Consider the following 27,505-nt stretch of genomic DNA (forward strand, 5'->3'; position numbering starts at 1 on the left):
ATATCTACTCGTAAGAAAAAGTTAGTGTGTTTTATTTTTTTTGTATTGTCACATCCATACACAAGATACACAAGACAAACCACACCACCACCGGTTCCTGCAAGGCAAAACACATAGAATCAAGATAAAAGTACAGGAAAAAATGCAGTACGTATACAATATTTGGGGCTATCAACGTGTTAAACGTGTGGAATTCATTCAAAATGTTTCACTCCGTACATGTTTTATGACTGTTAACAAATGTACCTTGTTTGAGCCGCGGAAGCATCCATAGCGCAAACTCCACGTTCTTTCCAGTTTTTTCAATCCACAGCAGATGCCTACCGCAGTGGGAGGGCTAGCATTGAAGTAAACCTGCCAGAGTCATCCAGCCATTGAATATGTAATAAACTCAACAAGTCAAACTGTCAATACTGTTGCCCCTTGTTTGCCGTTCGCGCTGGATAATACGTAATGCAAACGCCGCCTCAAGCAAAAGCTAACGTCTCCTAACCTCTCTCTATTTTCGCGTTGCTGGGTCTGACTGAAATATGTTGATTTGATTTTTTTGTTTTTGAGAATCATAGGGAAGCTGCCTTTCGCGCCGAAACGGCGGGTGCAAGACATGGAAATCAGAACCCCGTTTAAAGAGCTTTGTACTCCTGTAATGTAACATAAATATTTTCTAGAATGTTTTGTGCATTACATTTAGTATAGCTTGTGTGGGGTAAAGTTGTATTTCAATAGCACAACAAGGGACTGCTAGTCACATGGATTGCTAAATCTAAAACTCTTTAACATTGGCACCAACACAACCATCGTACTGGTGTCGAAAATAGTTTGTCGGTGCTGTTTTCAACAATAATATTAAGAATATCTGTCGATATGACGTTTTTGCACATGGTTTAGTCACTGTTTCATCATGTTCAGGGCACGTCCGAAGAACGCGCTCACCTGTCCTGCCTGTCGGCTGCGTGTTGACATCATGAACATGCAATACGGGCTGGTGTTGTCCTGGTTGCGTAATGCGTGTCGTACATTAGGTAGACATGGGAGTTTGAACGCATGCCTCAAGGTTCTTCACAGTGAATAATTTAAACTAGTGCAGCTGGTGCAGTGATCCGCCTTGGAACAACTTCCCATGCCTCTCCATTCATGACTAATCAGGAACGTCTTTCATACCCTCAGCTCCGGGCTAGATTTAAATATTGCCAGGGCCAGTCTTGTCGAGAAAAGGTGCGAGTTTGGCTTCTGATGTGCCACAGTTATATCACCGTCTAGCTTAAGAGGTGTGGTCTTAGTCCTCTCCTGTACTTCACCTGAAACACCATCATCAAGTTTGCTGACAAACGGTGAGTGGTGGGCCTGATCACCAAAGACGGCGAGCCCTGTAGGTAGGTTGGTCAGAAATCTGTCAGACAATAACCCCCTCCCCAAAGTCTAGACTACAGGAAAGGGCTGGGCCAGCATGGCCCCTGGAGCCCGTCGAAGGGGCTGGCGGCCTCAAATTCCCCCCGTGTCAACATCACTAATAAATAGACCTGGTGCACACGCAAGCCAGGCTGCTGTGAAGGGAGCAGCGTGTCGAGCCCCTCAGGGGGTCGGAAAGATTTCGCCTGTGCCCTCAGATCCTCAAAGGGGTTCTACGGATGCCCCTTTGAGAGCTTCCTGACTGGCTGCATCATGGCTGGGTATGGCCTCTGCTCCGCAGGCAGGATGAACTGCCACCCGGGACCTCTACACCAGAACGTGTCAGAGGAAGATCACTCGTGCTGTGTCTCATCCTTTCTGACAACCCGTACAGCTTCTAACCTTGTGTGAGACTCTGTGAAACTGTTAAACAAGACCACCAAATGATTATCAAATGGCTACCAGGCTGTCCTCATTCATCGCCCACATTTGCTTGTTCTTTTTAGTACTGATGACGTGTTTGCACATACACCAGACTGACCCTCAGACTCAGCACTCCCAGATACACACACACACACACACACACACACACACAGGGAAACACACATAACCTGCACACACATGGATTCCGACACCATGTTTTCATGTCTTTTTGACACTTTTCTCAAAATAATATAGATACCAAACCTAAAAAATAAACCCCAACCTAACCCTAACCTCAATAAGAGAACGTTCCTGCCAAACCCTAAACTTAACTCTAAACAGCAAACCAAACCTACAACCTAACCTACATGCCTGTGAAGCACACACACACACACACACGTTCCAGTCATCACATACAGTCATGTACGTTCCTTTCTTCTTTAACGCCTATTAATTTACGAAGCATGTGGCAAACACATCTTCACAGGGAAGTAGCAACGCCTCGCCGTGCACTGTTAATTTTGGGGAAACGCTATTTCATATAAAATCACGCGTGACAAGGCTCCCAGACGATGCCGTGAGATAAACAAGGAAGGTGCAAACCCACTAAATCCCAGATCCAGCGTGAGAAATACTTCAAGGGAGAGCAGTGAAAAGTCCATGTTCCTCTTCGCGACAGCATACCTCGTGGGTGGAAGTGGTTCAGAGTCAGACTGGGATCTAACAGTTACTTTAACAAGCTTCAGTCAGGGTCCTTGAGGTGTGTTGCCGGACAAACGTTCTAATCAGACCGCATGCAAATTAAAGGGGATGCCCTTTTGATGCAATTTAGAATACACCCTTTATAAGAATACGCAGCCAGGTATTTAATCTCCAAAATTGTCCATCCGTGGCTAGAAGGTTTAGAAATACTCATTAGGCCTGTTATCTTTGTTACTTTTGACACAGGTCTCATAGGCTTGGCTGACTTTCCTTCAAACTAATTGCTCTTTCAACCAATCACAGCAGATCGTTGTACAGCGCCTTTTAAAGATGAGCTGATTGGTCGAAAAAGACCAATTAGCGTGAGGGAAAAAACATTGTCTTCCTGTGTCGATGAAGACATATAAAGTAGCCCAATTGTATGTGGCCAAGTGCAGCAAGAAAGAAAGTACAGGATTGAAATAGATGGTGCAAGCCTTCCCTGGGGGAACTGGAAGGCAGGTGTGGACATTTTGTCAGAGTTGCATGCATGTAGCTGTATTTACAAAAGTAGCCCAATTGCAATTTTTATTGCACAGATTTTTGCAAACAAACTGATCTGACTGTTCAACATGAGTTGAGAATGATCAGAATTGGGGTGTCTGTGTAAGTAGAGCCATAGGCATTAAGATTGAGGTCTCACAGTGAACCTATTTCAGCGTCAGTCATAAAATGAATTAAACATTTTTTTTTTTTTCTTAGGTGTATGATACACCGTTTTTTGAGAAACACCAACAAAACAATAGCTCAAAATCTCTGTGCTGAGCTCTATTTGGCTAAACATATGTAATTATGTGACAGGGAAATACAGAGCGTGTACAGCATACACTCCCATTTGGGCTACTAATTTGCGAGAGAAACTAATTGCCATTTGCAAATGCGTAATTTGTACTTTGTACGTGTCATTACACAGTTTTATAATTTCACAGACTGTTTTATAAAGATGCACATTGTATAAGAGCTGAAGCGCAAGCCTTTCGATAAAACCATGATTACTACGCAACCAGATTAAATTTTATGTTTCTTGAGATTCTGTGTTGTCGGACCAGGGGGGTGTGCCCTGATGTGTGGAAGGGCCCTTGAAAATGTTTGAATCTACAATAATGAGGGGAGGGACCCTGAGATTGCCCACAGGGCCCAGAATTTTGTGCCACGCCCCTGGCGAGGCTCAGTGCAGTAACACAGTTTAAGGTTGAAATGCATAGCCACAGGATGCACGATCATGCCTTATAGTCCCGAAAAGAGGATGAAGAGAATTAAAACCATTTTGATTGTGAGGAAGACTGTCTTACAAACCCAAGATAGTCAAACAAATCTAGCAACGGGACTTGTTTTTACTTGATTTCAACCAAAATAGGCAGGTTTTTTTGTGGATTTCCTGCTTATTAGCCCTGAGATTATTCCTCAGGGCTTCCTGAGAAATAATCTTGTCTCTCTGGCTAACGTTACAGTTTTCTCTGAATCATACTTTTGGCAAGAAAATGGTAAACACGGCACTAGAGGAGCCCACGCTGTTCCTCATAGGTCTAAAAATATCCCTGAAAGCATTAAACCCTGAAAGCATTGCAATCATTCTCTTCCCAGGGGTCTGTAGGTCACAGAATGAGAGGGAATAGAATGGGCTTGGAACCTCACTCGTTTACTTGGGTGGGGATGCCCGTTCTATACATAAGATTTCTATGCTGCAGACTGCAGCGTCTCACAGAAACACTGTATGTCTGATAAGAAATGCTTTGTTCTCTCCTTGCCTTGTCTGGAAACTATTGATTTTTGACAAGGAAATTGAGAATTTAGCAGCTATTAGATGGTCACTGACTGTACATCCCCCCAAGGATAGATATGAGGTCTCTAACAGGGACTCCATTTTGGTTTTCTGAGAGTAGACTTTTCTTCCGACCAATAGAAAATCCCATTAAAGGAAATTGACCAACAACCAGGCGGTAAACTGAAAACGCCTTAATTAAATTAAAACGTGCTTCATTAAAAGCTTAATCAAGGGTCCCACTGTGCTGCGTCTCAGCTACTAACGCAACAATGGACGTGTCAACCACTGAGAGTACGGCTGAGAAAACAAAACGCTCCGTTGCCATTAAGGGCTAATTACTGCAAATGGATGAGGTGAAGAGATGTCGACATGCGTGTTTTATAAGGAAGACGCCACAGGGCAGATCACAGAGCCCCGCGCCGTCAGGTCCAGGAGACCCCAAGCCAATTAGGATAAAAATGACAGCCTCTTTAACGCAGCTGTGGCAGCCATGGAACCGCGTACGGCAGATCGAGAATGAATAATGTTTCCGTGAGACTGGATCCCTCTTGTCCGGCCAGCGTGTCCGTTGTCAAGGGAGGACAGCTGAAGAACGGGGAGCTTTATATGAAGACGTTTTTCTTTTTGCTGCAAGAAAATGTCCCTAATGTTCTGATATTGTTCTACATTCTTTCCATTCTTTTCTCAAACTACTCACCCGAGTAGGAAATTGAGAACACCGTAGCTTTTAACAATATTGCGGGGTAGAATTGTAGAGAAGAACAGATGCAGTTTGCCAGAAGCAAATTGACAAATGGTTATGATGAGATGTGAGCAACGTCCGCTGATTCACATTGCAATGAACCTTGACCTCAAACCTAGCCAATACAAAGTATTTTGTACATGATATAAACTGCTGTGTTTTTCTCGCTGGCAACCAATCTATATAGTGTGTATCCTGTGGCAACAGTGTCCTGTAATCTCAGGGTAAATAGCTGGGAGTTGCCTCCATTTCTCAGCCATTTTGTCATCCCCGACAAGCCTACTGCCAGAAGAGAACACTGCCTGAATTATCAAAGGGGCAATTAAAATAACATTATCCCGGTGCTGACAGGAAGTCTTTCTGAATACAATTTTTTTTTTCTGTTTAACAGGTAAACATCAATAACAGAAAGTAATTTAAATTGATTTGTGCTCAGGCTAAAAAAGGACAAAGGTCTTATATAACGTTTCCACTCGGTCAGTCTTGCAGTATTTAGCTTCTGGTCATTTAGCCTTGGTCCAATATCTGAGTCTTCCTGAAACGAAAGCTTTTAGCCTATCAATTCCCGGCATCTCCTGGAGCAGTCCAGCCTCATTCACCACTCCAGACATCCTGTCAGCAGCCATCTTGTCAACCTGACTGGGTCCCTAGAGGGCATTCAATCTCTAGAGGACATTCAATCTCTAGATTTTCCATACGAGGATGCCTGAAAGCAATAACAAAGTGACAAAGCTTCGACGAGGCAAGCATGTCAAGTCACTCAAATTCTCTCTTCGAGGCAGTCCGTGCGGCAGTCTGTTAGGTGTAGCTCCATGCGTCTTATCAGGATTCTTATTGCTAGGGGCTACGCCTGGCAATGCAATAGTCGATCGGAAATACAATTCGGCATTTCATAATGAGCCTGTTTGAAAGTGCTGTCTTCATTAAGTTTGACTGACAAGCAGCTTCAGACATTCAGAGGATTCAGAAGGAATACGGAGCCCTTTCTTGATTGTTTACTCTAACATTCAAAACGGACTAAGACAAATAGCCCCAGCCCCAAATGATGCAATGTTGTTGTGTTTTTACACTAGAGAGAGGAGGCAGGAGGGGGCTCTGACAGAACTCTCTTTTCTCCCCCTTGGCTTCCTCTTCCGCTTGCAAGTTGTTTTTATCTGTGGGAGATAAAATGGGTCTGAATGTGCGTGTCTGACTGGGAGAATGTTACCGTCGGAGCCTGCCGGAGCGCACGCCTCCAGAGACCAGCGACGTGCATTCTGGGTAGACAGGCTTGTAGGCAGTGCTAACCCTGTGACAATCTTTCAAAATAAAATCTTTCAAAATTGGAAATGAAACACTGTATATACAGTAAAAGTTATATTATTTCCCAAATGATTCAGATGAATTATGAGATTTTCTAAAACTGCATGTGGTTTACTTGTAGCCATATGTAGTGTCTATCTTCTCCTTCAATGAAATACATTCAGATCGTTGCCACAAGATAGATTAGATTCAACTTTATTGTTACTGAACAAGAACAGTACAACAAAATGCAGTTAGCAACTAACCAGAAGTGCAAATAGAAGAGGGCAGAAAATTGTTATTATTATTAATTAAGTATATGTGTATTACAAGTGGAATGTGTAGATGTACAGTGGAGGCAAATGCGGTACAAATGGCAATACTAAATGTGCAATTAAGTGCACTGCGACTTCATTTTGGTTATTAGAGGTATCTGCTGCACGGCTGGTGTTTGATCACTGTTTATTCGGGAGTAAATCTGGCTTTCAGCCAGTGCCTAGCCAACCCCTAAGTTCACTCCCTGTCACTGGCAGGGACCATACAGACTTGGAACCTGTGTTCTAATTCCTTATTCTGTGTTCGGAACTGCCTTCTCTGGGCTGTTCTGGCATGGTGATAAATAAAACAGAACCTTTGTGATACTTAGACTAAAAGGCCCCTATGCTACAGAGAATTGCCTTTGTGGTTTGTATAATTAGGCTGCCCAAATCTAAATTTATACTCTTTACATTTATTAATTACCTCAATTTGAGTGTGAACAGAAAACTTTAAATAAAACTTCAAATAAATAGTGCAACATCTAGTCTACAACTACAAAATAATAACTAACTTTATTTTCCAGCAGAAAATGGTCATAAGAATCTGGCATTTCAATTTGACAACAGATAATTAAAAAAAAAACATCAGCACAGCTCTCACGGCGAAAAGGGATTTTGTAGTTTTTGTGTATTTTTCTCTTAATAACAGACCAAAAGCCCTTCTTTAGAATCGGGAATCGGAGAGCCACTATACTCTCCTCTTCTCCGGAGGGAGGGCGGACGAGAATGAAAGAGACAGCGAGAAAACGTCAATATTTACGCTGCACCTTTGCTTCTTGCGGCGCGCTGAGAGAAGGCTGAGGGTGAAAAACAAAACAACACGAAAAAGAGCGGGGCAGATACGGTGAAACATCTTGATGAATGTTTCAGATGTGCGGGACCGGCCGGCACCCGACAGTGTCCCGCTGCGCTGCTTCAAGCCAAAAATAGCCGGTGCCAGCCTACATACAAACACCAACCAGTAGGTAGGCAGGCCTTGGCACTGCACACACATTGTTTGGTGAGGTTTTTTTCGTCGTTCCTCAGGCAATAGATCCGCTAAATGCCCTATATAACGTCAACGGTATAATTGATGCACATCCACTTACAGCGAAACGGTGTGGGTTAAAGATTTCACTAGACGACGGCCAAAGACGACGTGTGCCCCGTGCGTTCGAAAGATGCCGTACAGTGTTCGAAAATCGTACATTGTAGGAGAACGCGGAGCTCAGGAGAAACGATGGAGGACGAGGGAAATGCATAGAGTTCAGCCATAATTCGTCTGTCATGGCGTGTCATGACAGGTACGGTAATTAATATAACCCCATAATGTGTTTGTCTGTGGACTGCATTCTTAAACGAGGCTGTCTCTGGAGACTGAGAGAAAGGAAGGGGATGAATGTACTGATGGATGACGAATGTATTGACGGATAAGGAAACGACTTGAAGATTCCGTCACTGGGCTCCTCTGATGCGTAAAGTGCCTCCATGAGAACGGAGTGAGGGAAAGAGCGAAGAGCTGCTCAACAGAGGGAGGGAGGAACCAAGGAGAGTCGAGGGAGGAGAAATCTGTCACAGCAGCTAACACTAATTAGCAAAGCAGCCCCTTTGAAGCCGTTTCCCTCAATCTTCATGTTTCAGAGGATGGGCAGTGAAAAGACACACACACACACAAGACCACGCATGCACACACTAACACACACACACCCACACACAAACATATAGGGTAATAAAGACTCTACCATCTCCCCCTAATTACATAAACTACAGTCTTTATGTAATATACGTCCCCTAAGATGCAGTACCCACACAACGCATGTGAGGTTGTGTTTGGTTCATGGTGACTTCAACAAAGGCATTTCCTGTGCAGGTTGTCTGTGTCAGGGCCAGCGCAGTCCGAGGCAGACAGAAGGGTGTCTGGAGGACAGCGGGTCAGGTTATGGCGCAGGCCCCGCTGGCGGAATTAGGCACGTTGCGTCGTAATGACGCTGTCTTCTGGTTTCAAGCTGGCTGTGTTGAAAAGACGTCACAAACCCAGATGACCTGCTCCCCAGGTAAAAACCCCAAAAATGCCGCCACAACATCATGGAAAATCTGGTTGTCGTCTAACTTAACAGTGTTATGGCCAGAAGTCATAGCAACCATTTTAGCCCGCAGGGTAGTTTAGATAATAATTAAAGGCTCAAAACGATTTATATAACAGAGAAAGGGCACAGAGCTGAAAATGGAACAAATGTACTTCTTAATTAAAATAGTAAATGTTGCGTGGAGGGATTATTGGGGTAATCTTAAGGCCATGGCGTTCCCCCCTGTATCGGGGGGGAGCGATAAATGTGTTTTCAGAGGAGCGTGTCTTTTGGGATGCCTGAGGAGATCTTTGTCGCATTTAGGGACCTGATTAACCCGGCATAAGCTTTCTATAGCTTTCCACAAAAAAAAATACATTTTCATGAGGCAATGACGTCCATTTGGACACATTTGGTTGAGACAATGTCATGAGTTCAGGCTGTATACTGGCAGCATACAGGGATGCTCTGTAGTAGCTTCTTTGCAGTCTTTGGAATTGTATCTTTAAATCCTCATGTTGTGTCGTATAAATCACAGCACGTGTTTCTTACTATCAAAAAACTGATACATTTATATTGTTTATCATTTACTTACCCAAGCCTCCTTTGGCCCTAGAAATACTATATTCGATTATCTGGGAGATATTCAAATCAATACTTAGGTCAAAAACAGCCCTGATAATGCTTGCACAGTATTTTACAAGAAAGCAGCCACTTTGTATTGTCAAGTGATAATGACTAAATCCCTGTCAAAGTATTATCTATCATTTTAATAGCTAGCTATTCACCCAATTCAAAATGAAACAATGATAATGCACCCTGTTATCATTAGATTTCTTTTTTTCAATTGTCTTTTTACACTAGTGGTATTTATTTTTTATTTTGAAATAATGCTAGGCCCACACTGCACCCTCACTTACTAATGAAATACAATACAACTGTTACATTACATTCAATAGCCATTTCACTCAATGGCAGCATGTCAGTTGACCAAACTCTAACCCCTGCGCTGACCACAGATGAGCCCATGTTCTTAAGCATTTTGTCATCATATTTTCAAAGGATGTCTAGAGAGTCCTGAAAATTATGTATTTACACATTTGTTACATAGGCCAATTAGTCGTATTCTGGTTATATTACTTCTTCTTAAAGGGCAATGTCAGTGTTCCTCCCAAGAATCCGTCAAAACCAGTGCCTCTTCCATTTTGCACAGCCCACCTTGGAGAGTGGGTACAGGGCTCCCATCAAGCTGTAGTTCGTACGAAGCCAGAGACATTAGTCAGCTTGGCTGAGTCCTGAAACGTTGCGACTGATAGGAACATTGTTGAGACTCTGTTGAACAAGGACAACCGTATGTACTAATTAAATTAAATCACTCAGCAGGCACAATCGACAATTAATGTCATTGGTTAAACTTTCCCAGCACAAAATGCAAAAAAAGATACTGTTCATACGGACTTATGTCTGAAACACCTCCAATCAGTCATAATTGTGTACGGATACTGAAAACGATTGGTTTTCCCTTTAACCCAAATGCTAGTTGGCAAGCCGAAATTTACACTATGGCCCTTTTTTGGATAATGGAGAGATCCCTGATTTGACCTAATTTGAGGCAGAGAAGTAGATTACAGGAGCACAGGGAAGGACACATAAAACCCATTAGTTCAAAACACCAGAGGTTTTGTCAAGATGCAAGGGTTGCCAACGTCACCTACCGGTTCAGGTTTTCATAGGTGGTTTGAAAACGCACAACTCAACAGCTACCCCCCCCCCCCCCCCCCCCCCCCCCCCTCATATGGTGCCACGCCCCAAACAATAAGTGAAAACACTAACGCAGCGTAGAATCACTTACAGCCCGCCCGGCTGACAGATTTATACACGGCTCCACGCCGATCGTTCTTCTGTATCGACCGATTCCGCCACTCTCAAGGCGGCTCACGCGAGCTTTGCCGGGGATGATTAAGACCCGACTCGCTGTCAGATGACAACCACGTGAAGCTCTGTAACCATGGATTCCAGCCTGCTGGAGCCAAGCGCTGTGGTGACTCATCGGGGTGATTCGGGAAAAAGGAGGGGACGGAGCATTTGGAATAGCTATGGGTCTTTTTGAGTCCTGCACACAGTGAAGGCGTGTTCTTCACAGTCCCCTCAGGGTCTTTTCGTGTTCTTCACAGTCCCCCCTTTAATAAGGATAGAGAGGCATCCCGCTGCAGGCGTCTCTCACTGGGCCAGTCCTTTCTCAGGCCACTCTTCACTGCCCCTACAGGACACATTTCTCTGCAAGGCATTGTATCTCTCTGGAGACCTGTGTGTTTGGTAAAGGGCTGCTGTGTGTTAAATGTGCAAAGTCTCCTATCCATCACATCCACAAATCTTTCATTGTCTCCATCAGCGAACCCCCGGGATGTGGTGATTTACAAGATGATTCCAGTTAATCCGATCCTGGGTTTCTAGGTTCATTGCGTTTTGTTGTTGCTTTCTTTGTTTCGGTCCCACGGCATGATCAAGATCAACATCATTTCTAACACGTGCTTAAGGACAGGCGAAAGGAAACACAAAGTATATCTTGGACCTGTGATATTCCTGCCCGTTGTTCTGAGCATTTTTGTTCACTGGCATCATACTTTCTCATTGACAGTTTGTGCCGAGCAGGCTACCACAGAAGTAACCTACTGAATAGGCCTATTGTTGTTGCAACGTCTTTGTATGCCCACACATTGTCCTGTTGCCTATGGTATCGAACACACAAAATACTTTTGAATACTCTCAGATGCCAAGTTAGGTGTTCAAAATAGGCCATCATCACTGTGAAGGATTCCTCTCACTCACTCACCTGTGAAACTGCACCGCTTTTGTATGCTCTTTGGTTCTGGTAGCATATGAATTAATGATTAGGCCTATTTGATTAATATGCAAGACAGATTCAGTTGTGATATAAATTTAGCTGCATCATTCATGGGAGATGGCATGATGGCTGTTTACCACCTTGTTTGTTAAAGACGCAGTTCGGGACATTTGCAAATATTTTTCTTAAATCTCCCCATTATGGGCTGGATGTGTGACATTATGTGCATCATCTATAACCAGAATCACAATCATCCCTCAGTTAGCCCTGAAATTCCAAGTTGAAAAGCAAGTGATTTTGATCAAAGAGACACATGGTGGAACGTACACATTTTCTTCCGTATCAGAGCATTGAGCTTGGTTCCAGTCAAGGTTCCAGTGATATTAAGTAAAGTCTTGGCACTAAGGTTTTTGCCTTGCTTTTTTTATTATAGCATGTTGAGCATTCTGTGAATACTTTAAGGAACATTGCTATACTCTATTATATGTTCCATCAGAATGTTGAGGAATCTTGCTATACTTAATTATATGTTCCATCAGAATGTTGAGGAACCTTGCTATACTCTATTATATGTTCCATCAGAATGTTCAGGAACCTTGCTATACTCTATTATATGTTCCATCAGAATGTTGAGGAACCTTGCTATACTCTATTATATGTTCCATCAGAATGTTGAGGAACCTTGCTTGGATCCTTCAGTAGAACTCCCATAAGAGAGGAGGCGGAGCACACAGACAAAGAGCATGGTCAATAATTCAGTGTTCCTGCTGCAATACATTACAGTGCATTTATAATACATCATATACCAGAGCCAGGCCACACCAGCCTGGACAGAACTGCTCAACTAAGCTTCAAGAAACGACACATACACACACGCAAACACATTCACACGCACACACACACATACACACGCAAATATACACACACATATTCACACATAAACACACACACACGTACATACACACACAAAACAAACACTTCACGCACACTTGAAATACACACAAGCACTTCACAAATGCTTTGCGCACACACACACGCATGCACACACACACACACGCGCATGCACACACACGCGGGCGCGCACGCACGCACCTCATCAACAACTGTGAGGACAGATGGTTCAGTCAATATAGCCTACACTTTGAGGGCGATAAAACATGACGTGTCCCTGGTGCCAGTCACAAGCAGAACCACACGTTGAAGCCTCTCTGCTGCACTTCCAGTGTGTGTTACATCGTATTAAGCCGTGAACAATTCGCGCCTACAAACACAGACCTACGCAGAATCCTACAGCGCACACACACAATACAAGGAACCATAGACTTCAGTTATAATCTTGCTGTTCTTTCCACAAAGAACAATGATAAACCTACACAAAAAATAAACCTGCAATGTGTCTCCAAAAGGGCGAATCTACTGGATACACACACGAACAGGATCTGTTCTCATTCTAATCGTGATGTGTCTGTGTTATCTTGCAGGGTAGCTGGGTTCATAATTAGCAGCCATCTCACATTACCATATTATCACGACGCCCGGGCGTCGATACCAGACATAGAGTACCAGTCAAAAGATGCCCGGGTGTCAATACCAGACATAGAGTACCAATCAAAAGACGCCTGGGTGTCGATACCAGACATTGAGTACCAGTCAAAAGTTTGGACACACCAATTCACTTGAATGTGCGTTTCCAAAGTTTTGTCTGGCACTGTGTGTATTGCAATTCCCACAATTCTACAGGTGTCGTGTATCCATCCTGTGATTCTACAGTGATTCAATATTCCAGACGTACTGGTTACCAGGCCGTATGACTGCTGCAGAAGGACAAGGGAAAACACGCCGAAATAAAAAGAAGAAGATGGGGACAACAAGAGACGAAGAAAAAACATGGCAATTTTTATCCAAACAACACAACAATATTTTAGCAAACAATAACACCAAAGCAGCTGGATCTACACTTCTCCATTACTGACAGCCCCTTAGTATTTCACACGGAGCACCAATTTCATTCAGCTAGACACAGAGATGGATGGACGTATGGAAGGATAAATGGAAAGTAGGACGTACCGATGGATAAGCAGGTGGACAAATGGATGGGTGGATACAGGGAAGGACGGACAGATAGGAGGATGACAAGCGGCCTTACCTCCATGCTGGTCTGGTCACAGCGGTGGGTTCCAGCAAACCAGCCACTGCTGGAGCACTGGTCAATGTCCACATCCTGTAGGTTGACATCCACTCGAATCACACCTCTTCTCGGGAGGACGGACAAAAAGAGAGAGAGAGAGAGAAAGATAGTGAGTGACAGAGAGAAAGAGACAGTTTGGGGGGGGGGGGGGAGGTGGAGACAGTTGAGTAAGGGACAGAGATAAAGAAACAGACAGAGAAAGACAGTTGCAGGGGAGGGGTGAGACAGATATGGAGAGGCAGTTTCAGGGGAGGGGAGAGAGAAGGGGGGGGAGATGGCGGTGGGGTCAAGAGAGCTCAAAGAGAGAGAACAGTTAGCAACTCAAAAGAGTCTTTGGTAGGAAACACTTCAGGGCATCGTTCAATATTATTTCGGGGGCAAAACCCATGAGAGTTATGTCGTGGAAATCCACGCAGAAATGAGAGAAGTCCACATACCAATGAGTGAACCTTTATTCATACATTCATATTTTGAAGAGGCATTCGGCTACCATTGTAGACTGCTGAATTGAGGACAGACAAGTTAACTCAGCCTGTATATGGAGAGAGTCGAAATGCATCTGGGAGGAGACAGTACCAGGTTGTCCGCAGGATGGCAGATGTCTCTTCCAGCAACAGTGTTCATTAACCTTACTCATCAGATATGGGCTCCGGGACAAAGCCATCAGTCAAGGCTGATCTCCTGATAAGATAAAACGGAATTCTCTCACTCTCACCATGTCCTGAGTAATGGACAAGTTGCATTGGGGTTAAACCGTATCTGTAGATGTTCTATAGACAGTAGTATCAACGAACTGTCAACCAACTATCTGTTGATTAGCAGCTGCTTGCTAAGGTTAGGTTTAGAATAAGGTTTAGGGTGAGGGTTAAGGTTAAGGTTAGAGTTAGAATAAAGGTTAAGGTTAGGGCAAGGGTTAGTTAGAATCTACGGAAACACTTTTGGAGCTCTAAGAATACAGGTTTAACAAAACTGTAATCCACAACAACCTTGAAAAATAAGCTATTTCAGGGGAAAACAGATAATAATTGGACTGAAAACCATTATATTAAACATTGGCAGTATGATGGTTGAAACTTAAAATATTCTGCATAGAACTTTCTTCATTTTCTGATTATGTTTATGTTATTTTTAGCGATGCACTCGGGTGTAAATAGCCCAGTTCAATCATGTTGAATCCTGCTCTGAGCATCATATTTACTGTAACCATCAACTCATAAATACCTCATAGGCCTGAGGAAAATCAATAGACTAATGGTTCACTTGATGCTGTTTAGCTGAAGGAGTCAATTCTACACACACACACCACAAACACACATCTACATCAAGTTTCACATCATTAATTAGGCTACAGCATTGGATTCAAAGCACGCTGGCATACACTGTGCATGGTGATGAATACTCAGGTTACCGCAGATAAGTTAAGTTCTACTATTTTTCAAATTAAACTCACATAGCAGTCAATAGAAACTGAAATACTTCAGCGTTTGTCAACAGGAGTAAAAAACTTTCAACAGCATGGGTGACCTTTGGTGTAACTCTGTTCTTGACGTAGGTGCTGTCAAATGGTCTTGCCTGCAGGTGTTCCTGCCCATCACCGTGCATCTGTCCGGGAAAAGCCAGGCTAGACAAAGAGATTTTAGCAGTCTGAAAGCTAAATTGATCAGGTTAACTATTGTTCAGGGACCCCTGCTTTAGAGTCTAAGTGTCGGAGCTCAGGTATTGGATTAGTTTAGCCTATAGATTACAATGAAAATAAAATGTTTATGGAAAAAGGACAGCACACCCGTGCTACTCTACGCTTTATGAAAACTGAGAGTGAACCATTGATAAAAAAGCAAACGCTATCTCGAGCCAATAAAGCTGATGACACTTGTCACCTTTTAAATCGAACCTCACGTCTCTGACTTCGGCCGACCTTAGACTCTAGCATCAGGTGTTTTCCATCAGGGCTTTAAGATTACCCATCAGCTCTCCCTTTCGTCCAGGCTGGGAATGAAATCCTCTTTTCTCTTTCTTTCATTCTAAGGGTACCACTTATCTTTCTGATCTCTGCGTGTTGGCGCCTGGCAATTCCGGCACTCTTTCTCACACAATCAAACACTCACAAACATCTCACACTTTCATACGGTCTCTGTCTCTCCGTTCCTCTGTTTATCTCTTCCTCTCTCTTAATGCCCAGACCCCCCCCCCCCCAGGGGTCGTTCTGAAAAGGAGACTGATGCCTATTAGTGCCATCTGTCTGGTTGGGTCGAGACACAAACGCGGATGAGGAAACCAGTGCCGAGGCTCACGCCATCTTTCCCCAGGCACAAGACAAGATGGGAGATGGGGGAAAAAAATAACTGTGACAGAGAATGTGTTAATAAGCAAAATAATCGGTGTGGTGTTTGTCTGTGCGTATGTGTGTGGGGGAGGCAAGGAAAGGAGCAAAGTGAGACAAAATGTGCAAAAGACTATGAGGATTTAATAACATGGGGTAACCAGCAAACAGGATGAGAGCTTTTATTTTGAAGTGACAAGAAACACAACCATAACATAACACGGTGGCCAGTTCAATTGTTTTCACACAGGTAAATGCCCTGGGTTTACCAGGAATGATGCGACAAACAGAAAACGTCCAATCAGCCCTGGGTGAAAACAGCTTGTTAATCAGAGGTCACGGAGGTCATGGCAAGAATCAATGTATGAAGACTCCTTCCCATTGGCATGGGCCAAACAACCCTGTGAAACACTTTCGGCTACAATGTAGAATCCCTGTTGCCAGGGTTTCGGTAGACAAAGGCATCCGGGTACTAGATTGGTGTTCCAAATAAACTGACCACTGACCATACAACCTAACCATTATTGCCGGGCGAATCCAAACAAATCCATTACCAAAACCGCCATTGTCCTTCTTGATCTCCCTAGACATATGTTACTAGCTTAACGGCACAGTTGACGATAATGAATTCAGAGCAAATATCCCACCCAATGGCGGTTTTGTTAGATGAAAATTAGATCTAAACGAACACGTATCCAGCTGGGAGTAGTGTCGGGGGAACTCCGAGGACACAAGCCATTTCCTCAAGCTCAAAGCCGATGCCCTCATTCTGAACATCCTGCAGAAACAAGCACTGGAATCATTTACATTTTGATGAGGTAAAAAAAAATAAACCTGGTCTGTCTTGATTTCCTTTATCCTCAGGGTGACCAGATTGCTCTGGATGTCAAACACATTGAAAGAGCTGGCCTGCGGTACAAACTGTCGGGGAAATGGGGTGCTGGGGGATTCTCTTTGATGTCGACCAGCTACTGACAGCAGTAGTTTTTTCGTAAACCTAACCATGTAAAACTCTGGACCTTTGTGGTATTACGTAAATAATATATGTCATAATGGGCCATTATTTGACCAAGGTTTTTCTTTGGGTGTAAAAAAAAAAGACAAAGAACTACGGGACAAAGTGCAAAGAACTCTGGGAATCGGTGAAGATGGAAACCCTGTAAAATTACAGTAACCTTGTAGGTTTGCTTCTTCATCCAAATGATTAAAGACAGACTAACAGGAGGATTTCATTGACACAGAAACAGATAAAGCAGCATGACCGATCAATAAAACTCATAAGGCTAAGCTTGCTTTATGCCAGTTTGCACTGTGTAGCATTAAACAACTAAAAGCATTAAACCAAAAAAATACTCAAAGCCTATGCCGGCTTTTTTTGCTGCAAGATTTGGTTTATTGATTAATTCCAATTAATATTTTATTAATTAAAAAAGTCTAGCTCGACAAATCAGCCCAGTTTCAAGTACGAACCACATTTTTCCACAAACAACTGGAGTTGGCAGTTCTACTTACTCAAACAACTAGAGTTGGCAGTTCTACTTACTCAAACACACTGAAATGGCAGTTCTACTTACTCAAACACACTGAAATGGCAGTTCTACTTACTCAAACACACTGAAATGGCAGTTCTACTTACTCAAACAACTGGAGATGGCAGTTCTACTTACTCAAACACACTGGAGGCAGATCTGCCCCTAAGGGACAAATTCAAATCTCTCAGTTAAAGATAACATTTAAAAAGGTTAGCTGAAAGGTAAAGGTTAGAGAAGGGGTTAACTGGTTAGGGTTTAGGGTAGGGTCACTTGACAACAAGGAGTTTTTATTGCCATGTTTTTAATCCCCAGCAACCCTGAGCGAGACTCAACAACTGTAAAGCCTTAAAAGCCTTAAAAACGTTCCTGTTTTCCTTGCTGATACATCCACACTATGACGTTGAAATAGTCATGAATGACAAGAGCTGTTAGGAAATTCCTAGAATGTCAGCCTGTTCAGGCGGGACGTAATGTTTAATCTACTTTGGGATGTCACAGTCAATCGGACAGTAATGGACAAATTACTGTTTATTTGAATGAGGATGGTCTCTCAACAGGGATGTGTGTTATTTTCAAATATGTTTGCCGGATAACACTGTAAGGACAGCTCAAAAGGTCTAGGTACAGTATGCTGTTTAACATTATGGCACTGACTAATTAACCAACCTTCACTATGCTTAATTTGTAAACTGGGAGGTCCTGGAAAACATTGGGGCGTGCGAGAGCCATGGATCAGGTTGGCCAATCGATGCGAATAAAGCACATCGGTAGCACAAATAGTGGAGTCAGACTACAAAAAGTTACACCTTTCACAATCTTGTCAGGCAGTGCTGAGTCTAAAAGAGGCTGCAGAAATAGGCAACTTTAAGGAACTCTGATTGTTTCTAGTATCATGTTCACAGTGCAAAGCAAACAGTGATGGAAAAAGACAAGTCATGTGCAGCAGACCGGATCTGTGAAAAGCAGGTACCAGAGAGGTGCTGGATTCTGTTCCGACAGGATCTGGCTCACTACCGGCCCTTAATTCTCAAAGTCAGATTTAACCTGAACCTTAATATTTAGCAAATTCAGAAAATGTTTTTTAGCTGAGCAAAGATTAACAACAGAATTCTACAGCCTAGTACAGGAGTACGGTGGTTATAGCACTATTGAATTTCCAGGCTCTAAATGTGAACAAAAATCAGCTAACATTTCAGCTAAAACAGCTAGCTAGTTTACTTGCCACACGACCTCCAGTCGACAGTGAGTCATAACCATGTCGTTTCCCGAGAACAAGCCCTTAACTTGGGTTTAGTACAACTTCTTCCACAAGCCGTGAAGCAACTGTGTTCATTTAAAACAAGCTAGCTGTAAGCTACTGCTAACTAGAACAACTCTGCCCATTTGCAGTGTTCCACCCCATAGCTGCAGTAGTCATGGGCGGCCGCAGTGAGAGCAATCTTGATGTATTTTTTTAAGTTTGGGTGGACAGATGGGTGCTGGAAATGCTTTCGCGCATGTAATGACGCCATCCGAAGTGAGACAACGAACGCCCACTTGATTAGACTGAGCATTTCAAGGGACTTAGGAAGAGAGACTCGGGTAGAACACGTTATTATAAATATGCACTGGGGTACATTTTCATTGAATGGGCATACACAGAGACTTATTAGACATACAATGTGGATTTAAAAGGACAAAGACCCGCGTGGAGGCTTTGCCATAATCCTAAAACCTACTCTGAGAGTTTTATCATCCTGAAATAGGTTTTAACAGGACCTTTTCCGAGAGGCCATGGGATGTGGGCCCTGATCTCAACACACTGAGACTCAGGTTGTGAACTGAATTCATAGGTCAGTTCGTAAGGTCACGCTGATGTTAAGCACTTGAAGTCTCCTCCGCCGCAATTCCTGGGAATGTCAGGTGAGTTTTAACACACCCAGGGACATTTTGAAACTCTAAACAGAAGCCAGGTCTTCTGAAGAAGTTCATCCTGCAGCCAATTAAAGGTAATCTGGCTGAAGGCTCAGTATCCTCACAAAATAGCTGTCACGTTGAGTTCATTCATTGCCGTCAAAAAGAGAAGAGGGACATTTCGTCTGAATTTGAGCCAGTTCCACACAGCAGAAAGTTTATCTTGCAGTAATACGAAAAGTGAATTGATATGTGAATCATTATGAATGGAGGGGTTGACTCACTGTTTGTGAGGGCGAATCAAGTCTAACACCTTCGTTGGTCTGTGGCTACACCTGGCGGAATGGGTGGAGTGCCCCGGGGATATCTCTGGACAGGGCTACTGAAGCAGTATGCTAACCTAACTAACGCTGGCATTGGCTAATTGAAAATACAAAACATACAGCTTCTCTCAGGAAGACATCGAAGATGTGAATATGCTGTCAGTGAAAATAGACTGTGCGCAGTGCCTTTTATTATGTACTCAGCGTTGTTCTGCCTTTGGGTGGCGGAAGACTTACAAATGGCTCCTGCAAAAAAGAAAGGTCCATAACATAACCGGAACTGATTGATTTTTACATGGACATTACAAGCTTTGGAACCCTGAAGTTTACATCACCTGCTGCTCAGGAAAGTTCCTGCAACAACTGAATGACAGGACATCACTATATAGGAGTTCAAATCTGGAAAGACTTCAAAGCGGTTTGTGGGTCCATAACGCCACTCGCTGTGCTTGATTTGATAACCATGATTTTTGCTACTCTGAAAATGTACAGCATAATAGCTGTGTACAACAGCAGCTCTCTGTCTTTCCTAGGCTGCTACTGTAAAAAATAAAATACGTAACCCTTTTTTCACCAAGTAAGAGGTCAGAGGACAAATTCTCATTAACACCAACAACATGGGGAACAGTAACAGGGGGAGCAGAGGGAATTAATTAGCCAATTGGAAGCTGGAGATGATTAGGTAGACCAGAACATGTTGCCAGGACGACACAGTTCACCCCCATACATTTATGATTAGTGCCATGGAATTTGTACTGACCACAGACATTCGGGACACCATTTTATAGCCCAAAGGACGGTAGCCTGTAAAGGGCAAATGTCCCTAATCACTGTCCTAGGGCAGTGGGATAACCATACCAAAAACTATGACTGGCCATCTAACACCACTTTCAGCATCATCTGGTCTCCCATCCATTGACCAACTGGAACCAACCCTTAGCTTCAAGCAAGGGACATGGGGTGTAATGCACCTTGCACAAATGCCTGATCGTTAGTAGATTTTTCCAAAAAGCAATTGCATTTTCGTGTGGATTCCAGGTAAAAAAAACACTTGTAGAGTTTGTCATTTACAATTTAATACATCTGTCTTGATGCACCCATTTTTGTAGCACAAAATTCTGGGCCCTGTACATAGGCGGTCTCTGAGGGCCCCTCCCCACTTTATTCAAGATTCAAACATTTTTGAGGGCCCCTCTACACATTAGGGCCCTATATACTTAGTACCCCTTTTCCCCCCAGTCCAACGCCCCTGGATGCACCCAATGAAAATCTATGAATTCTTAGAACACATGATAATTCACACGCTTTTTGTTGCAACGACAGAGCTTCACGTGACCACAGAAGCTCAGACGGTGAAGGGGCGGAGTTAATTGTGTGGCCGGGTTTGAGCGATTTTTTTATTTTTTTTTACTTTTATTAATGCAGGGAGATCAAGCTATCATAGTTAACAGGTGAAAATGTCATGTATCAAACATTTGAAGGTCTAGACAGTCTTCAGGGAGCATTTGATAACTGCACGTTTTCCGGTATATTTTAGATGTAAATGATTGTTTCCGCAATACAGCGTTACATACAAACATTAACCAATGTCTGACTCTGGCCCAGCCAACTTAAGTGTATAAAAGACAGTGATGTGTGTGAAAGTTGGCACCAGTAATAAAACACAAAGCTTAATGAAAGACTGCCTCAATACCATTTCAGTACCGATGCATGTATATATAGAACATCATAGGAAAGTGCTGACACGTGGCATGTCAAACATTTTATAAAAATCGTCAACTTCTTCATCAAATTGTTTTAAGAGAAAGATTATAATCCAACCCAATTTGGATGTATATGAAGGCAAGAACGCAATCCTCAATAAAAACCTGCATGGGTAGTTTTCAGATCATCCTATTGTAGATTTTGGGACCTAATAATAATAATAATAGCATATATTTACTTTAACTTGTATTTAGCATCAGATATCAGTAACAGATATCATTTATTTACAGAGTTAACAATAAAGGACCCAAAATCAAACCCTGTGGAACTCCTTTGTGAACTGTAATCTTGGGATCTATCACTGGGATCAATCTGAAACCAAACGCGTGTGTCTATGTCCAAGTCCAGTCCTGAAAACTAAATGGAGGAGCAGACTAACCCCTGAGAATGAAATGCATATTACCTTGTTAAGTTGTGTCAGGTTAATTACCTGAGGGAGCTTAATTAATGATCAAACTGAGCTCAAACTATTTCACATTGAATCCCTAGAACATCCTACTCATAATTTAAGAAACTAGGATCTGTTTCAGTTTTAATGGTAAAAGTTGACTATATTATTTTCAGTAGTGACTATTAACTATTCAAACTTTTACTAGTAAACGTCAATAAATAATAGTTGCCTATTATACCCAAATCAGTGGCTATTGTAAGTGTTACTAAATATACACAAACACACACACACAAAAACACAATATTGCTATCAAGTACGCAACAAGGTCTTGTCTGGACCGGACAAACATGAGATAGGCCCAGCTCACACCCATTATCTAATTTAAACCAAACATGTTAGTTTTCAGTCACATGTGACAGCTAGGTTGTTCATTAACCATTACCTGAACTCTGGTGCAGAATTTGACTTCAACCCATAAAAACCGGCCGATAAGGTGAGTAGCCAGTGTGGTACGAAATTCCCATGCTCGCATTCCAAGTAAGGCGCAGACCACTTGATTTGACTTTTGTCTAGAATGTAGACATTTTGAGTTGACTTGGGGTCTTGGTCGGACGCTCGTGTCTGCACGTGCGTTTTCTTTCGGTCTCTGAACTCGTTAAACCACTCAGAATCAGGGCTCCTGCTCTTGAGACGATGATGAGCAGAGTTGGAAAGGTCCTGGAGGACCACTTCCCTGTCAGTTCTTGTCGCTTGAAGAAAAACGTGAGGACCGGGCGTCGGAGCATCTGTATGGAACGTAACAACTGCCCTGTGAATTTTGGGGTCCCCCTCGATAATACTCCTAACCAGCGCATGGTACCAGTGAATATCTCGCCGAAGGCTGTGCTCTCGCGACCTGTTGGCTTGTAAAATCAAGTTCAGGAAGTTGGCCGCGTGCGTCATAGTGTCCAGCACTCCGTGGAGTGAGTAATGAGAGGCCACATGCGTTCCACCGCGGAGACTACTCAGCTCGTATCTCCGAGAACAATTGACTTGTTTCAAAGCCGATGAGTCTCCCGTGTGCAGAAAGGATGTCACCACCCTAGGCAGGTCCTCTTCGATTTTGTGCGCCACTACAGTGCGCTCCGTCGCGGGTCCTGGGTAATAAGTTGGATGTTGCTGCACTTCCTTGTGGATATTTTGAGTGCTGTAAATAGTCGGGATCTTCGCTCGTATTTCAGCGTCTCTATCGTTATCAGACCATTCTACGTACCCATAGTTGGATCCAACAACGAATCCCATTTGAAGTAGCAGGTGAATAGAGAAAAAAGCCATAATGTGACCGCCTTTACCGACAAGTGACGAATCCGTTTGCACTCGGTTGATCATAAAAACAAAACGCTTACGCGCAACGACTAAACTGAGAGGCGTAGGGGCACCTGCACAATAGATGATTTCGTTTCATCCCTATTCAATAACACAAGGTGCCAATCAAATATAGCCTACTAAAAAAAGCTGTAGGCTACTCCTTCCGGACATTCTCCTCCGTGCTAGAGCTCTGATCGTTGCCTCGACTTTACTTGATTCCTCGCACGCCGTTCACGCTCTGCAACCGACTATGGGGCAGATGTTTCTACATTAGCCTATACCAATCCTGTTTATGCCCAGACAGTTTTAGTTGGAAGGGACGCCCTACCAGCTCCAAACAGCTATGCAGTATTATGAACAGTTTTGTTATTGCAGCGTTGAGCTCCGGAAGTCGCGTACGGTGACAAGGGTAAAACTCAAACCGCGTAACCACAATCCTCCTAGAACAGGCTGAAGGGTCGTAGACGCGCGTAGCTATTATTGCCGCCAATCGTCTCTGCGAGGTGGTGTAATATGGGTGGGGCGAGATGCGGGGAGCTGTCCCGTGCTGAAAGTGGCCAGTGGAAAGAACCGTGACGGATTTTTGCATGACACGCAGCTACACGAGCAGGGTTTTGATTGGGATTTTGTATGTAGTGTAATAGGGCCAATTGTTTATGTATTGCCATGATAACTGTCCAATCGTTATCCACCGTTTTAATATAGCATATCTTTATTTACAATTGGTAGCCAAAAATGCATCGAAGCGATAGCGTTGGCTCATGCTTGAACTGGCGGCTATAGCATACAGCGTGTGGTGGTTCGTTTGTGTTTGGGCATTTTGGTTGCATAAAATGTGTGCTTCTGTTTGTGCATCTTGCGTGCACGTGTTTTTGCGCTTGCGTGTCTGCGTGCTTTTTTGAAAACGGCCATGCCCCTGTCGCGTTGTGTTCGTCATGCCCTGGTGTGTAGCGTTCCTCAAGGGCTCATCTACAGTCAGATCCAGGAGAGCAGCACGCTGTATTCGGGTGACTGCCGTTGCCATAGTAACCGAGAGGTGACGACCGCAAAGGCCACCGCGCCAAGTAACGCGGGAGAAGAGCCTCATAATTTCAGTGGATCCGCACAGCCAAAAACTGATCAGTTAACTGTAAATCTGGGCAATTCATCTCCACACCGAGAGTACTTGAAACACTTTTCTTCCTTTATATTTGTGTTACAGGTCTGAATCAGTCCCATAGCCTGTTAGGAGACATGGAAAACCAGAAGAGTGTTTTGGGGCACCAAGACCAGAGTTGAATAGCCCTGCAGTGTTGCATTTTTATTTTTGTCTGTAAAGCACATTGAATTGCATTGTTAGCTTTCTCTTTACATGAAACTTCCTATGTCCGCCATGTTAGCCTTCCCTTTACAGCCATTGGGGATATTTAAACAACCCTGAGTAACTGAATGTCAAGAACTGGAACAATATTAAAACTTTCTAAAACTTAACCGTAGCTCTCCAAGCGCATTTCTGTCATTCCCTGGTGACATCAGATCGACCCAGTGAACGCTGGGCATGGGACAGCCGACTCCTCATGTCAACTCTCTTCAAGCTCCCCCTCTTGTAAGCACTGCAACCTCTTATGGCCTGATAAATATTTCATGGCCGTTTGGTGCTTCATCTGCATGCTTTACAACTGGGGCCTTCCTGACAGCAGCGGCAACGCTACTGTTAAAGCATTCACTCTCTGCCCGCTTCCTAAACGTCCTTCTATTCCCTATGCAGTTCACTACTTTGGACCAGGCCGGACAAGACAGGAAATAGTGTGCCATTTTGGAACCCAGCCTCTATGTTCCCGAAGGATTCTTTAGACTTCCTTCGCCCCAAAAAACTTCACAACCACAGATCCCGTCTGACTTGACTCTGCTGTTTTTTTTTTGTTTTTTTTTAAAGGAAGTAGCATCAGTAGCTAGGTCTGCAGTATTTGGAGTTGGCTGCACATTCATTCAAACAAGGTAATGTATCATCAGACTATTTGACAATGTAAGGAAATCCTTGGCTACATGGAGAGGGCCCCGCTCAGATCATATATAGAGCAACACTAAATCACTAAAAGTGGGATCAAAATGTTTACAGTTCATTTCTCTGCCACGTAATGTAACACATCATTTTGTGATGTGTTTACGAAGGAATAAGTAGGAAGTAAACCTCAGCACTAAACCATGGGACCTGAGAGACTCTTCACTTCCAATAAGGTGCCCTCCATGTTCCTCTGCAGAAGATTGTTGGCATTGAAGCACTGTTATCCACATTTGCAGTTTAAGTCAGTCAAATATTTAACTGATACATTTCAAAAGCTGTACTGATAGACTTGTGTTCTTTAAAAACCTGTCTTAAAAGACCACAGGTTACGCTGAGCTTTTCAGCGACGAGGGAAGGAGTATTTTCTCAAAGGTATTGCCATCACAGACATAAATTGGTGTTAAAGGGAGTTTTAATTATAAAGGTAACCTTTCCAAATGACAACACGTCAGGCTGTAAACACATCACAAACAACGGCATCAGGCATCGTTGAAAAACACACCACATCTACTGTACTTAATGGCCATATCATACATTACAATAAACTGACACAGAGCAACATTCATTACTTTAGGTATTAACAGTCACGTGACAACCATAATAATGTTGACAAATAAAGATGATCTAAAAATACCTCCACTGTGAAGTAACTGTTTGTTAGCTGATGCTTATATGATGAATCAATAGCATTTTTTTTTTTAATATGATCAGTATTAATGACCAGGCTGTTTCATGTACTTACTGTATCTACTTTTTTTATTGTATGTTCTTTACTTTATCAATAAATAAAATGTATTTATAAAGCCCCTTTTACATCAGCGGGTCAATGGGGCACTCCTGTCACATAATCATCCATGTTTCTTTTCAGCTAAAATGTACCACCTTTTTTAGATGACAAAATAAGAGTGACAACTAGGCTACCAACCCCCCCCCCCCCCCCCCCAAGGATCAATGTAGTAAACATTGTCACAACATTCATTTTGGCGGCTGGGATCAAGGCAGGCCCCCAAAAGTGATCAGTCACTCTGCCTCACTTGTAAATGTCCCATCTCTCCCTGCCAATCCAACAGTAAAGGCCTGACTGAATGAGTTGGGGAGTGAGTGTGTGTGTGTGTGTGTATGCCAATGTTCTTTTTTGGCAGTAATGTCTACAGAGAGTCGATGAACAAACCTTTCCATCTGTTATTTTGACAAGCGAGCAAGGAGGAGTTTTGATCCCAATTGGTGCATTGCCCTCTAGGAGTTTTGAACATTTACTTGTTAGCCTGTTGTCAGACGGTCTGGGCTGTTTTCGCGGACACAGGCTTGGTTCTAGGCCCAAATAAATCGAGGGCAATGGATAGTCCTCTCCGTTGACCTTGATTTTTAACTGACAGATCTGTGTCGGCGAAGTCCCCGGTCTATGTCTTCAACGCCACTAGCTGACAACTGACCACAACACAGGTTGTGTGTTACTTTTCTATTCTCTGCAAGTGCCACATTCCTCGACACCACTGGCGGAGCAGAACCCTTAGCAAGAACACCATCTGTCGCACTGCATGGTTCAGCTTGCTTTGTGTTTCATGTGGACCACATAGCTTGTCCTCATGCCTTTCCAACTGATCACATAACAGTTTTAGTTGCATTGCAGATAATCTTTGCCCAACCTAAGCATATCAAAAACAGAATTATTTGCAAGTGTACATTATTTTGTAGGATTTCTCTGAATCACTGGTACAATAGATTGTAAAGGCATTCCCATCACATCTCATCAGGATGACAGGAGGCAGGAAATCCTTTTCACAACATCAGTGTTCCGGGACAAAATGTACACTACATTTTATCAGCCTGTTGCAATCTATCTGTGTTATTCTTTCATCAAATAACATGTCAAACATGGAATGGTGTGAACTCGTGTTTCTCTTCACCATTTTCTCTCCATTCTCTATACTATTTCTTAGGCCGATTTCAGGCGTCCCTGAACCCACTCTGGTAACAAGTAGGTAAATACTGTAATTACCTTGCTTGTCTACTTGGCAAAGAAAATACTTTCTAAATATTTGTTAATATTGCACTGAGCCCAACCACTTTATTTCATAGATCCTCCTGGATTCTGTATAACTGGATTGTGCTTGCCACATATTAACTGTATAAATTCGTTCTTAAACCTATCGGC

The 27,505-nt window shown here is 43.2% G+C and overlaps 1 protein-coding gene and 1 long non-coding RNA gene across 2 annotated transcripts in view; one reads left to right on the forward strand and one right to left on the reverse strand.

The window, feature by feature from the left end:
- Positions 1 to 23,888, reverse strand: part of gpr158b (G protein-coupled receptor 158b) — a 68,493-nt gene extending 44,605 nt beyond the window's left edge. The window contains exons 1-2 of the mRNA XM_010895348.4: positions 22,402 to 23,888; positions 13,695 to 13,800 (exon numbers count right to left, since the gene is read on the reverse strand). Coding sequence (XP_010893650.2) covers positions 13,695 to 13,800; positions 22,402 to 23,327 — 1,032 coding nt within the window. The 5' untranslated portion in view covers positions 23,328 to 23,888. The remainder of the gene's footprint in view (positions 1 to 13,694; positions 13,801 to 22,401) is intronic.
- A 154-nt stretch (positions 23,889 to 24,042) lies between these two features.
- On the forward strand, positions 24,043 to 25,989 carry LOC109615262. The gene is made up of 3 exons (XR_002196235.2): positions 24,043 to 24,891; positions 25,054 to 25,283; positions 25,458 to 25,989. It is a non-coding gene; the product is annotated as an uncharacterized LOC109615262 (long non-coding RNA).
- The last annotated feature ends 1,516 nt before the right edge of the window (positions 25,990 to 27,505 follow it).

Source organism: Esox lucius, chromosome 3 (assembly GCF_011004845.1).
Source record: "Esox lucius isolate fEsoLuc1 chromosome 3, fEsoLuc1.pri, whole genome shotgun sequence".
Lineage (NCBI taxonomy): Eukaryota > Metazoa > Chordata > Actinopteri > Esociformes > Esocidae > Esox > Esox lucius.